The sequence below is a fragment of the Betta splendens genome, chromosome 17, assembly GCF_900634795.4.
Source record: "Betta splendens chromosome 17, fBetSpl5.4, whole genome shotgun sequence".
NCBI classification, from domain to species: Eukaryota; Metazoa; Chordata; class Actinopteri; order Anabantiformes; family Osphronemidae; genus Betta; species Betta splendens.
The window spans coordinates 14,651,758-14,665,204 of NC_040897.2; the positions used below are offsets into that span (position 1 = coordinate 14,651,758).

Here is a 13,447-nt window from a genome sequence, read left to right on the forward strand (position 1 = left end):
AAATAGAATTTCCACTGCATTTTTATTTAAAATAGCATTAAATAGATAAACACAATAAATAACATTTGGTACGTTAAACCATTCCAATAAATTATGTTTAGAACATAAAGGACAACAATATTAAAAGGAATGAAAAAGATCAGGTCAGTGCATTAACAACATAACAAGTTAGACCTACAGTGCGTCTTTCTCCTCACATTAAATTGGTCACAAACTAAAGCTTAGACACATTTAAAGCCAAAGGATTTCAAAAGGCTGCCTTAATAGAAACCCAAACATTCAGTGTTTATTGTGCATGTTTTCAAACGTTCCGAGCAACCTCATACCAAAGTTACCTGTCAAATCTGGATTTGAGAAATTTCACTTGAAACAACATGCAATTCCAATCAAGCTACTTGTCATTCAAATGCATGTATCGTAAATTCAATATCAGAACAATACAGTACTGATAGAAGGATCCCTCAAAACATTTAATCCCTTTAAGATTAAGATTTTAAAAAGGAACTTGTTCACTCCCTTGGATCATCTTGTGCAAAATGCTAATAGTAAATTAAAGCTAATTAATAATATAGTATATATGGTACAGTATTTTATAACATTTACTGTAATTTTTTCATAAAAAGTTACAATTCACTGAAATTGCAACTAGAAACTACAGCTAATCAAGAGAAACAGGCACAAAAATATTCTGGTGGTCTCAAAACATGCATCCATGTCAGTGGAGGAGTAACTTTTACTTGACATGCTTATCTGAAGTTTTGCTAAATGAAAATGAACATGTCAAAGCCTTCACAGTCAACTACTGAATAAGCTACGCGTTTCTTCCGCTTTCTTCTGAAACCAAATTTCAACATGGCCCCAATGCGAATGCATCTTAACCCCATACAATTCAAGTCTTAATATTCAGTGGTTACAGTACAAGTTCGTTATTTCAGCTCATACAAAAATACAGCAGGTAGGATCAAGTGACCAGATGTGGAATCTTGTAAGTCAACTAAAACGCTTTATGGAGGTGTACCTGTCTATGTGCAGGTATGTATGAATGTACGTCTGTGTGTGCAATGCAAATGATATGTGTCTACACTCATCTATTTCATTGTATCTTCACTTGTTCTTCTGCTCCAGTCCACTTTCTGCTCTAAGTGCCTGGCTGCTTGTGGAAATGAAGCTCATCCAGTGTTTAAGGTCTTCAGGAAACTCAGGACACTCAATCTGTTCACATAAACACAAAGTTAACAGAAGAGTTGATTTTGTATTATTGATGTAACCATTTCATGTTTTTCTGTTGTTTTAATTCATCATAAATCAAACGCCTTGTTCGTCGGCCAAAATATCATATGTTATGCAAGAATATATTTAGATCCTGTTGTTGTAAACTGATGCTAAATTTGTTGCCAAATTTAAATATGATTATTGTAAAACTACCATGGACAAGATGTTGATTAATTAGGAGTAACTCAGTAGAACTTTGATTAATTAAATCTTTAATTAGAACACAGTTAACAGGATTAATTTATACATAACAGATCAATGAAGTCAAACCAGCTGTGATTACTCACCTTCTTCTTGCATACGAATTCAATGATCCTCTCTGGGCTGCAGTGCACCACATTCTGCCTGCAGAGCATAATTGCAGACACAAAACCATCCTTCTTGGACACGAAGCGCTGTTCCAAGTAGAATGCCTTCTCATCCCATCCAACTACCTTGGTCCGAATCTCAAAAGCTTCACGAAAGGCTAAAGAGCGCCGGTACCGGATGGTAGAGGCCCCTACCACCATTTTGGCCCCTAATTTGCATGAGGCTAAGAAAAGCCCATTTCGCATGTAATGATGGAAACGAGCAAAGTCACACTCCCTCAGGTATCGAGAGTTGTTCATGTGGCCCATGTAGTCTAAATCATGGGGAAGGACCATGCCATCTATACTTTGTTCAGCTAGAATGTCCAATATTCTGGGTTGGAACCAAGCCTGGACAAACACCTGGGCCCCCCGGAGGAAGTACCACACATCCAGAGTGCAGAAGAGCAGGAGGAGGGCTCCCAACACTAGCAGCATCATCTCTCTGGAACAAGAGTACAACGAGTGTGTCAGGATGGAAATTTAACACAGCAGCTGGCTTGATTTGTTATTTGTTCAAGGACTGTACAAATTTCAGCACATCAAAACAGTTTTTTTTAACATCATCATTGGACAATGTGCATTTCCTTAGTTGTATAGCAATTTTGTATTTCACTCACTTTGCTGACCACATGTGTGTCTCTGTGGTTATTTTGTATTGTTCTGTGATCACTTTTAGTCACAGTGGCACAGACCTAAGGCCCATGGTCCTCTGGGCTCAAAGTGCCTCCTCAGCATCTATCCATTGTGCTGATGCTGAGGAGGCTTTACATCCTGTACCACTTTGTACTGCCTCATTATTTAATTATCTTCTGCAATACATTTTTGCTTTGTTTTTAAAACTTCTTATTGAGAAGTTAGGTTTTCCTTCACATTATCTGGCTAATGTGATCACGTGCATAGTGCTCGCATCTTGATCAATGTCAGATTAGGTTGGCCGAGGAACACGACCAGCTTCTTCGTGCACCGGCACTATATTACGGCTATAAATACGAAGGATGGAGAGACCTACAATCACCCAGTTCAACCTTGAGAGGACCGGAAGCTAGCGCTGCTCCATTGACATGAACCTGCTGACAGCCAAATCTTTTAGCCTAGCTGCTAGTTGGCCTTGACAAAACACACACCTCCTCCAAGGCGTAAAGTCGCCAATATTAACGTTCTTCTGTGTCGGAATTCAAGCAAGACCCACAAATGTAGCGAGAGTTTTTTTAATGACAGCGAATCTTACCGTTCGTGCTGAACAGAGCGCTAACATGGGACGCGATGCAACGAGAAACCGGCAAATTAACAAAAACAACTTCCGGGTATGTGACGACGCCTGCGTTCATTGGTGGCCTTATCGCCGTGGTTACGCCGGTTCGACCATTGACGTAACGCTTTTCTCGGGTGACAAAATAAATGCTTAATAGAAATGTAACTTAGAATCTGAAATGTATAACTTACTTATTTATTTCACTTGGTCTTTTTAAAATTCACAATGATTGTATTCACAACTATGATTCACAATGATTATGTCCAACTTAACATCCGACTCTATCTCACATTAATATCCGGGTTTTGCTGTATGAGATCTCAAATCAAGACCATATTGTTCTTTATCATGTTAGTTTGAACGTTGTAGATTAGTAATGTCTTTACCTCAGGGTGTAAGTAAATGCACAGGCATCAGTTTTACACATTTATTAGTTTCTTTGCCTTCACAGTAGAAGAACATACAAAATGTGTTACTTCCTCTTTGCTGTATGTAAAAAAATATTCAGCCATGTGGAAGAATGTGGATCTCACATCTCTAAAGTTTTTACAGTTTGCATGTAAAGCAGATTTTTGGATCTTTGTACAGATGGTTTTACAAAGCGCAGACTGTACACCTTAGTCAAGTAACTGCGAAGAAGGGCTTGTGGATTAACCTTAGTATCAGTCCATTCAATGACTCATTTATTCTTCTCTTCTAGCCCACTCTCAGCCCTCAAGGCCTGGCTGCTTGCAGAGATGAAGTCGACCCAGTGCTTAAGGTCATCAGGAAACTCAGGACACTCCACCTGCAACAGGTGCAACAGACCATAAGCAAGTAAACAATTGGGCAATAATGTTTTTGCATCGAGGGAGAAACATTCCTCCATTACCTTTCGCTTGCACAGGTGCTCCATGATCTTGCTTGGGCTGCTACGTACGATACTCTGCTTGCAGTACATGACAGCACAAACCAACCCATCATTTGTGGACACAAATCTCTGCTCCAGGTAAAAGGCTTTGTCATCCCAAGTCACGATGCGACTGCGCAGCTCGTAGCCCTCGCCTATGCACAGGGGCCGGCGGTATCGGATGGTGGTGGCCCCCACCACAGCTGTGGCTCTGAGAGCTCGCAGGGCCTTGAAGACACCGTTACGGAAGTAGAGGGAGAAGCGGGCAAAGTCGCACTCGCGAAGGTAACGAGCATTGTTCATATGGCACAGGTCAATGTCGTGGGGTGTGACCCAGCCTGACATGACCTGCTCAGCTGTGATGTCAAACACTGGAGGCTGAAACCAGGCCCGGAGGATCACGGCCGCGACCCGGAGGAAGTACCACACATCCAGGCTGCAAAAGAGAGCCAGCAATGCAGCGAGCACCCACAGCAGCCACCACATGTCTGTGGGGAGACAAGTAGAGTATGAATGAAAAATGTAAAGAAAAACAACACAGTTTACAAAAATAATAGTTTATTGTGCTTAACATCAGCAATGCAAAGTATAGGAAACAAGAATTTCTCACCTAATTAATGACGTTCATAAACACAGGATGATGTGTTCTTCATTCATTCATTCGTAATTTCCTTATTTAGTCCTTTTACATAAACTTATTCTGTAGGCAGCAGAATCGTAGCGGCTGTTGTTCAGTGAGACTAAAGTGACTTTCACATGAAAACTCGTTTTGTAAACAGGTTCTGCAGGACACGCAGGTGCTGCCTCTCATCTAAGTCCAAGTCTTACTATAAAACTACCACACAGACAAGGCCACACTGCAATGTGTTGCTAAAATGTGCTTGTACGATAAATGCAGAAACAATTTACAATCAACTGGTCAGAGTGAAGCCAAGGTAATGCAATGTCAGAAAAGTCTTGTTTAAAGTTTTAATGACAGATCGTATTAAAGCCGACAGGTCATCGTGCGGACACGTCTTACTTCATGTTAGTGTAATAAAAATAACTCATCTCGCTGGACCAACCCTCACCTGCTGTCTGAATCCAATCAAAGCTGCAGACTCGGCAACTCTACATGAGCCCCAAACCGAAGAGAAATGCATTAAAACACTATCCGGTAACGGCTTTCAAATTAAAAAAACACCTTTCTGTAACAGTCAACGCAGTATCAAAACAAAATCATTACAATTGATTGAATTTAAATTAGTAAAAAATACTTCATTTTAAAAAGGCCATCTACAAACACAAAAGGCCGAAATCTAGCGGTCATATTTAGTATCAGGATTAAAAATATTTAATTTGAAGGTATAAGTGATTAACTTCCGGTCGCCCAGGCATGACGTCAGTAAAATGGGCGGCGGTGATTGGTTGTCACCCATAAACTTTGCTGACGTTACGACTGAGATTGATTAGACGAGCATATAAACTGTTATAATATAAAACATGCAGTCGACCTTTAGCTCATGTTTTAGTGCACAGATACAGTTTTAATGTTTCGTTGCATATATTGATAGTAAAGAGCTGAATAACAGCACAACTATAGCACATATTGTCATATTGTGTTTGTGTTATAAGTAATAAATCCAGAATATCTAAAATGACATGTACCATGTAAGACTGGCCATTAAAACCTAGTCATTGATACTTTCCTATGCTTTATTTTTCTGCTAACACAATGGAGTTTGAACATTGTAACAGCCTCCAAAACATTGTTTACATTAATGAAAACATTTATGGGTATGAATCCAAATAGTAATAAGCATCTTAAAATATATCTTTAGACTGCAGAAAAACCAACCACTGTCCAGCATAAAACACTTCACAATAACAACTTCTTTTTATCTTCATAAACTATATATTTATTATACTGTCAGGTTTATGTACTGGTTAATAAAACCTTGGAAAACATGGAAAACCTCTGATAAGCAAGCTTATAATGTACTTAAGAGATTAAGTAGTAGAAAATTAGCAATATGTTTTTAATAGGAAACCTGTTTTACTTTTGTGACCCCACTAATGACAAAATAAGTACAAAACTCTGTTCAAAGTAAGCATATCATAACAAAATCAATATTATTAAAAAAGGCACAGAAAAATAAAGACATTCAGGTTGATTTCCCTTTTCCTTCAAATATATAAATTTCCAGTTTTCCTCCAAATGTTCATTGAATTTGATGCGATCTATAATCCATCACCATTTTCTTCATGTCACAGTCTGGCATTATGTCACTTAACTCAAGCTCATGTCCTGGGCCAGTCTGTGGCTCATACTGGTGTCTGAAAGTGAATATTCTTATTATTTGTTTGAACACTGAAAAAAGCTTTGCATTTTTTTGCTGAGTTGAGTAAGAGTTGTTGTGTGATTTTAACGTAACTACGGTGAACAGAGGTGGGTTAACTCACAGTCTGAGGTGTTCTTCAATGGCCTTACGTTCATACACTGTGCCGTACACGGTTTTCACTGGATCCACAAACACCTTGTTGGTGAGTGGACAGATCAAATGTCGAGGCATAAACTGTGTCACAGGATCCACCAGTGTCTAAAAATGAAAAAAAAAAATGCAGACAACAAATATAGTGAAGTTAATGTAGAAGCCAAATACAGTACTTAATACTGTAGGGAAAATATAATTAAGTGAAACACTGAGAATCAGCTCATTAACCATCTCCATGTCATCCAGGGAATTTCCTGCCATTTCCTCCGTGTGCTTTTTAGCTTCTCGTTCATATGTCTCCCGGCTGGTCAGAAATTCTTCGGCCAAAATGCTACCAAAAAAGTTCAAAATACAAATTAGAGCCAAAGAAGTCATAAAACCAAATCAACTTTCTGGCTTTTGCAACCACATTAAATACAACTTGCAGTTACACAAATATCAGGGCAAAATAAAATTAATGAAAATGAAGCAGAGGCACATTGTTGAACTATTCACTTCAGAGTAAACACATCTGACCTGTCCAGAGGATCCTCAGGCTCCGGGACAATAAGCAGCCCATACACAGCATCGAAGATGTCTCTCATGGTGATGTGAGCATTGTAGCAGCGGTCAAATATGTTGTGGCAGATGCGACCCACGCTGTTCACATTGCAGTGGTATATCTGTAATTCTGTTAAGAAACTGTCTACAAACGCATCAGAGAAATATAACACGATGTAATCCTTTCTCATTTTATTTCAAAGGACACTTGTGTGACGAAGCGAACAAGTGGAGGCTTCACTGGGTATTCTGCACCAAACTGGCAGTAGAGCTCGAACACGCCCTTCTCATATGGGGTGTCAGGAGGTCCTTGCATGAGAATCCTCCAGAACACTAAAAGGATTCAAAAGAATACACTAAATATTTTAATACTGTACACTTCAACGTTACAATCGTCTCTACACACAAAACTAATGCAACCTATGTCCCCGAATTGTGCAATGATCTTGCAATATAGTTCGATGACAGCAACATTTCCATGAAATAACTCAAGGCCAGTTGGATCACATAAGTATGGCTAATATTAGCGTCGTATCATAATACGCTTAACAGAATGTTCTATTGAGCAAAAGCCAGGTCTTTGAGACCGTCCCACTTACTGAAGTCTGATTCTGAAGGAAAGACCCTGAAGAATGGATGCGGGTCACAGTGCAGACTCTTTAGCTCCTCCAGGATCCGTTTGTCCTTCTCCATGAAACGACCATGCTTTGACTCACGAATCTTCTTCTTCAGAGCATTGTTTTGGAATTTCCTATAATATTTCAGTGACTTCCTACAAATTATGTATGTATGTGTGTGTCAGTCAGCAGCTGTTTGTGTCGCTCACCTCTCTGTCGCTATCACTTTACGGTTCATCTGGCTCGGCAAGGATGTCTCTGGGTATTCATCATATCCGCACTTTTCAAAGATTCCCATCAAGGTACGCTATAAAACAAGAGTGAATAACCCCCCCCCCCCCCATTTTTTTTTATAAAAAATGCAGAATAGAGCAAACATAGAAGTACCACACAGAATCAGGGAGGTGTGTGTTACTTCTCTCTCCAGGTTCACAGTGAATGATATATTCACACCTGTGGCATTGCTGATTCCGTGCAGCATGTTGTTGTCCACGTTGCCAAGAAGGACCGAATCCACAACAATGCTAGATTTGATCAGTTTGGCTGTAACAGCCACTGGCTCGATCGATGATCTACAGACAGGTGAAAATGCTGACGATGAAAGATGTCGATGGAAGTTTATAGTTTGCTTCCAAACTGACCAGATAATACACAGAAGGAACCTCACCCAGAATCATTTCCATCGGTGAGACACACGATCCTAAGTCGACAGTCTGGGAACTTGCCCTTGACCTTTTCCAACTCCAGGACCCCACGTCGTAGTGCATCGTACAGCAAAGTGCATCCATTTGGCTCCAGTGAACGAACGTGCTCCTAAAAAGTAAATCTCTTAGTCTTCAAATAATTGTGAGGACCCCCAATAAACCGTAGCACATAAACGTACCTTGAACTTTTCCAGATTCTCTGTAAATGCATGGAGCGTTTTCACCATGGTGTCAAACTTCACAAGGCCAATGACATGATGGAAATCATAAGCCATGCTCCTTGAAGCAAAGTTGTGAAAGAGCTCCTTGACTGCATTGATCTTCTTTATTCCTGCATTTCTGTAGCACTCTTCCTCCATGGAGGAGCTTGTGTCTATCAGCACCTGGTCAAATACAGTCAAAATAAGGATCACAACACTGCACTGTCTATCACTAAATGAGGGGTTCACAGTTGTCTATAGGTAGTGTTACCAGTATGGCCTCTTTGGGGGTTCTGGTTGTGACGAATGACTGGTCGTCTCTATGGTCACCAGTCCTGGGTTAAACCCAAATAGATTCAAGATTGAAATACAGTTGACGATGAGTAAAACAACATTTTTCGATTGGCTGACCACAGATCAAACAGTAATAGTCGTTACTCACTTGGCTGCCAAAACGTTTACATCCACCGTTTTCTCTTTGCCGTCCAGACAATCATACACTGTGATCATATCTGTTGATCCTTTGTCTTTATGGAGATACACACCGAGATTGTCTAACAAAGACAAACACAATTAATATAAACACAAAAGGCGTTTCTTGGACGCATGACACTGTCTGGGGCCTGAATTTAAAGGATCACCTTCACTTAGCAGAACGAGTTGAGTGTTGGACACTCCTAGACTCTTCAGAGGCAAGGGAGGGGTCACATTGAGACAAGGAACCAAAGTCAATGCTTCCACCATGCTCCCAAAAGTCTCCTGAACACTGATCTGAAAGCTGGGAATTCATTGTTTGGGTTAGTAACAAGTATGGAGTGTAGTCCTTTCAGGGAATACTGAATAAAAACAACTGGTAACAGGGTGGCACCAGACAACGGCTTCAATAACAGAGAAAAGCTTTTTACTTCTCAATAATCTATATCATATATAGATTGATATAATCTAATATCATATAAAACAGGTAGAAACAAACATGCCACAATATAAGTCATTTGTCGAAGATAATCTTATTATGTCACAGTAATGCAGATGTGAGCGTGGCACATACTTCTGCCCGGTGGTCTTGTCATGATTTATCCACAGAGGATACGTTTTGATGGTTGGAGGCAGACTGAGGAGCAGCTTCTCAATGTCAGCTGCTTTCTGTAAAGAGGTTTCTCTCAGAACCTGCTCAGTGCAGTTTGGAATTTTCTCTCCATCTAAACGAGAAACCAAATGTCACGTCAATATGAGTGTTCAACATATTGTAACATATTGTTCATATTTCACATATTTAACAAGTGCAACTTTGCAAAAAAAAAAAACTGAAATGCTGAATATCTACAACCAAAGCTGCAACGCTTCCATTATGTATCTTAAAAACGCAGCTCGTCTTACTAATTAACCTGTGTATTCTTTAGAAATGCCCTCGAAAATCTAAAACACATCCTCATGTTCATTTAAACTCTTTTTTTGTTGTTTCACCTTTAATTTTCAGGAGAACATATGATCGTTCAAAGGCCCCTGGGACTCCAGGAACTCTGACCGGTTCACAGAAACGGCGGCCATCGTCTGACACAAGGCTGATCGGAGCATAGTTCTCATGGTCCGAGGGACGTTTCTGTAACAGAACGGCAGAAGTGACCAAGTGAACAGCTGACTGTGAATATCAAACCCATGATCTTCTTCCTGTTCTGTTTTGTGGTATCAAAGTTGCTCCAGTGTTAAGACACAATGGTATTAAACCGAATAGAACAACTAAACCTCGCCATTGTACCTTTGCGACTGAGATGAGATGCGCCCAGCAGTACAAAGAATTCTCAAACACATCCAGGTCACTGATGTTTTTTTGCCCTCGCTGGGATCCAAGCTGGGGCAGAAGCTCTCTGAAGAGCAGGTACAGGCCTTCAACAACTGCAATCTAGAGAAACCAATGAATAGAAACATGGACAATGCATGAAATCCCAACCCACCTAACCCACAGAGCCCGACAGCGTTTACCTTCTGGTTTCTGGTCATCTTCTCATTCCGACAGAGTAACTGATGCAAACTCTGGGCCACTGGGTTACAACCAGTCAGCTTTCGTATGTAGGCGATCAATTTTTTCAGCAATCTGCTAGAATAGTGGGATTTCTGAAAGGAAACAAAAAGAGTGTTTTTATATGATCGCCTAGCAATATACCATGCTTTATCATTGTCTTTGTTATCCTATACTTTTGTAGTTCATTAACCCAATGAAAACAATAAATTAGTTTTTCTCTTGGCACTCTGTACAAGCCCATTTCTACCCCACATATACGCTACTTTTTAGAGAGCAGGAGTTTATTTAGGGTCCGCTGTGCACTAATGAGCAGCAGGACAGGATGTGTGAACTGTGTGAATGCACAGTAACAAAAATAACGCAAGATAATGAATCAATACACTATAAAAGGCTACTTACAAGAGCGTAAAGCGAAGACAGGAAGACGCTGATTCCTTTCTGAGTCTGCTGGACTGAAGGCACAACGTCGTTTATGAAGAAAGTCTCTTTGTATGGAGTGTCATCAGATAATGTCCACAAAGAAAAGGCGAGCGTTGACCCCTCAGAGATTCCATAGTCCTGGAGTGTGTCAGCACCACTGTGTTCACCTCTGAGGACAATAAGTGCATGAGAACAGAAGTAGCTTGAGAACACGAGTGCGTGTTGACTCGGACTGGTCCGGTAGCTCACGTGTAGTGAAGGACGTGCAGTGGGATGCCACTAGCGCTCGCCAGCTTGAGTCTCACACTGTTTATTGTGTCACTTTCTAAGTTCACCATCAACTCGTAGTCTCCCTAAAAAGTGAGAAAGTAAACACAGATTTCACTTTTATGACACCTGTACTATTTTTGTAAAGTATCATCACATACTTATACATAGACCAACATTCACCCTCAGCATGATGTGGCACCGGATGAGATCCTCTCCAAGCGTTTCAGCAGACTCTCGCCGTGACGCTGGAGGAGCTTCCGCCAGGTTTTCCTTTGGTGTAAATATGGCATAGATCACAGACCCGTTTGGGATGTGCCTCTCTTTCAAAGACCCTGTAAAAGAAACAGGAAAAAATACACTAGATAAAAATTACTTGTCGAATCCCAAATAACAAAATGGGCTGGGCAGGATGGTTTTAAACTGAACCCTGTGTTAAACCACTGAAGGAGGAACTGCCATGTTTTCATGTTTTTGCCACTTTGGTTTCAGTTTCTTTGCCAACAACATTAATATAAAAAATAATAAACAACTGAAATGACCACTCACACGTGTTGAAGAAAGGATCATCGGTCAGAGGCATTCCGTCCACTGTGTAGAGACACACTCCTTTCATGTGTCCTACATTTTCAAGATGGCAGATCCTTAGCATCAAGTCTTCCATCGTGTTTTGCCCTGGATCCATATCTGCTCACAATTTGACATGAACCACAATGTCACAGGATGATTTATTTCAGAACATGATTCTCGATGTGCCCAGACTCAAAACACCTGAAGGTAAGTTGTGCTTGTGCTTTCACTACACTTACCCTTTACAAGCTTTGGTTGGGGGCACTTGGGGTACGTGTACTTCAGGCTGAAAAACTCCAGGGACTTTTGCACGGGCATCACCGTATGAACTCGCTGGTCTGGAGCTCCGAGTCTCAGAATGAAGCTTTTCATGGCAGAAAAACGATTCTTTTCCACATGGCTTAAACCTGTAACTCAACAGGTTTTAAAAACATGAGGTTGATTTATTTTAAAGCTGCATCTGTGAAGTACAGACATTATTTACAGGTATGAAGCAAACGTCTTAAAAACACTTTACAAGTCAACCGACACGAACTAGGTCCACGTTCCAACGCATCTTTTACATCTGACAGTGTCAACAATATGAATATTAAGTTTTTATGAATGTTTTATTATATACACTGGTTCATCAGGTTAAAAGACCATAAGTGCATTAGTAATTAAATGTTTACATAATAAAACAATTGTAACCTTGGTTTTCCTTTAGGTGGATGCAATCTTTTTTTCCAGTTTCACCTTTTTATACTAAGGTTGGAGAAAGTAGGTAATTGTTTTAGGAAGCTAATAACAAAATATATCTACACATTCTTGTGATAATTAAATGGCTGATGCGTGTGACATCCTGTAGACAAACTGCTTATGGATGTTGGGGGTCCGTGTGTGGGATCAGTACCTAAGCTGTTCAGGTCTTCTTCTGTCACACTGTCCACAAAGTCCCGCTCATCTTTGACTCCCAGCTGCACAAAGTGGTCGTAGTAATTGTCCAGACGGTGCCGTTCAAGAAGCTTCAATACTTCACCCATCTAAAAAAAGCGTCATGAAATGACATCTGGAATCAACTTTCCCTGTGCTCTCATTAAACCAGACACAGAACAAACTAAACACGTTTTAACGCCAGAAACGCTGTTTTATAGTTGTGAACGTTTTGCTCCTGACTGAGAAAAAGCAGAGCAGCGACAGAACAAAGTGTCCGCTGTTAGTTAGTGTTTTACTAATGAAAACCTTACCTTGACGTGCGACACAGCTGTTTGTTGGTGAGTTTATCTGTTTCTAAGCGATTCGAGAAAAACGAAACTGAAAGTTTACTAAATACTTCTCTTGGTAATTGAGCGTGAGTCAACCTCTATGAGCGCGTGAGTAACAAGAGACGCTCCGTAACGCCCATTTGCTGTAAGCAAGATTTTGAGTAAAATCTGTATTTGTAACGGGTAACGTCTAAATATTTGCTACTTAAAATAAAAGCGCAATAACAACCTGCATCAATGATAACCTCTGGTGGTCTAGTTTTAAAATAAAACTAATACGTAATAATACGTGGTTTGGTTCAATTAATCTGATCAACTCTCACGTTGCTGCGCCCTACAGGGTAACGTGGGTAAGGAGCGGTGGCTAAGCTAGGCTATGCTAGGCTAAGCTAGGCTAAACTGATGTAGCTAATCCTTAAAGCTACAGCTAAGTAGAGGAGAACGCCTGTGCCCCAGACACCGCACGACCCCAGGGATCCGTGGGGCCTAATTAACACACCGACACGCACCTGAGCACCTGCGGTCACTCCCACGCACCCCACTCTCACCCTGCCTCACCCCATCCTCATCCCACCCTCACCCCACCCTCACCCACGGTGCTGGGCGCAAAACACCACGGACACATCAC

At 40.7% G+C, this 13,447-nt stretch overlaps 4 protein-coding genes across 5 annotated transcripts; all 4 read right to left on the reverse strand.

Annotated features, from left to right (window-relative positions):
- Positions 1-3: 3 nt before the first annotated feature.
- On the reverse strand, positions 4-2,938 carry si:ch73-52e5.2 (protein THEM6). Its single transcript, XM_029130806.3, has 3 exons — positions 2,851-2,938; positions 1,560-2,064; positions 4-1,212 (listed from the first exon to the last, which is right to left on the reverse strand). Exons 2-3 carry the CDS (start codon positions 2,058-2,060, stop codon positions 1,105-1,107), a joined length of 609 nt encoding a protein of 202 aa, XP_028986639.1. The 5' UTR covers positions 2,061-2,064; positions 2,851-2,938; the 3' UTR covers positions 4-1,104.
- A 349-nt stretch (positions 2,939-3,287) lies between these two features.
- On the reverse strand, positions 3,288-4,984 carry LOC114843936 (protein THEM6-like). Of its 2 annotated transcripts, none has more exons than XM_029130803.2 (3): positions 4,834-4,984; positions 3,746-4,251; positions 3,288-3,661 (listed from the first exon to the last, which is right to left on the reverse strand). In XM_029130803.2, exons 2-3 carry the CDS (start codon positions 4,247-4,249, stop codon positions 3,554-3,556), a joined length of 612 nt encoding a protein of 203 aa, XP_028986636.1. In that variant the 5' UTR covers positions 4,250-4,251; positions 4,834-4,984; the 3' UTR covers positions 3,288-3,553. The 2 variants fall into 2 exon arrangements, with proteins under 2 accessions (XP_028986636.1, XP_028986637.1); XM_029130804.2 differs by having other exon boundaries at positions 4,374-4,963.
- Positions 4,985-5,444: 460 nt separating this feature from the next.
- On the reverse strand, positions 5,445-7,732 carry LOC114843933 (uncharacterized). Its single transcript, XM_029130794.2, has 7 exons — positions 7,604-7,732; positions 7,377-7,513; positions 6,986-7,110; positions 6,754-6,899; positions 6,466-6,568; positions 6,206-6,342; positions 5,445-6,079 (listed from the first exon to the last, which is right to left on the reverse strand). The coding sequence occupies exons 1-7, from the start codon at positions 7,690-7,692 to the stop codon at positions 5,965-5,967; spliced, it is 852 nt and encodes a 283-aa protein (XP_028986627.1). The 5' UTR covers positions 7,693-7,732; the 3' UTR covers positions 5,445-5,964.
- Positions 7,733-7,846: 114 nt separating this feature from the next.
- Positions 7,847-13,358, reverse strand: LOC114843928 (uncharacterized). The gene is made up of 17 exons (XM_029130777.3): positions 12,802-13,358; positions 12,468-12,597; positions 11,815-11,982; positions 11,555-11,692; positions 11,189-11,340; positions 10,988-11,091; positions 10,718-10,907; positions 10,279-10,410; positions 10,055-10,198; positions 9,763-9,898; positions 9,347-9,497; positions 8,940-9,076; positions 8,741-8,852; positions 8,570-8,633; positions 8,278-8,481; positions 8,062-8,207; positions 7,847-7,985 (listed from the first exon to the last, which is right to left on the reverse strand). The coding sequence occupies exons 2-17, from the start codon at positions 12,595-12,597 to the stop codon at positions 7,967-7,969; spliced, it is 2,127 nt and encodes a 708-aa protein (XP_028986610.1). The 5' UTR covers positions 12,802-13,358; the 3' UTR covers positions 7,847-7,966.
- Positions 13,359-13,447: the final 89 nt, after the last annotated feature.

Bases quoted from the DNA above. Each gene is read 5' to 3' on its own strand.
- LOC114843933 (XM_029130794.2), bottom strand. From the start codon at position 7,692: ATGGGAATCTTTGAAAAGTGCGGATATGATGAATACCCAGAGACATCC. The intron at 6,900-6,985 runs GTGTCCTTTGAA...ACAGAATTACAG, and splicing joins TTGTTCGCTTCGTCACACAA to ATATACCACTGCAATGTGAA. The intron at 6,080-6,205 runs GTGAGTTAACCC...ATTCACTTTCAG, and splicing joins ATTGAAGAACACCTCAGACT to ACACCAGTATGAGCCACAGA.
- LOC114843936 (XM_029130803.2), bottom strand. From the start codon at position 4,249: ATGTGGTGGCTGCTGTGGGTGCTCGCTGCATTGCTGGCTCTCTTTTGC. The intron at 3,662-3,745 runs GTAATGGAGGAA...CACCTGTTGCAG, and splicing joins AGCACCTGTGCAAGCGAAAG to GTGGAGTGTCCTGAGTTTCC.
- si:ch73-52e5.2 (XM_029130806.3), bottom strand. From the start codon at position 2,060: ATGATGCTGCTAGTGTTGGGAGCCCTCCTCCTGCTCTTCTGCACTCTG. The intron at 1,213-1,559 runs GTGAGTAATCAC...TTATGTGAACAG, and splicing joins AATTCGTATGCAAGAAGAAG to ATTGAGTGTCCTGAGTTTCC.
- LOC114843928 (XM_029130777.3), bottom strand. From the start codon at position 12,597: ATGGGTGAAGTATTGAAGCTTCTTGAACGGCACCGTCTGGACAATTAC. The intron at 11,092-11,188 runs GTGAATGTTGGT...CTCACTTTTTAG, and splicing joins GGTGCCACATCATGCTGAGG to GGAGACTACGAGTTGATGGT. The intron at 9,077-9,346 runs GTATGTGCCACG...ATGAATTCCCAG, and splicing joins GACAAGACCACCGGGCAGAA to CTTTCAGATCAGTGTTCAGG.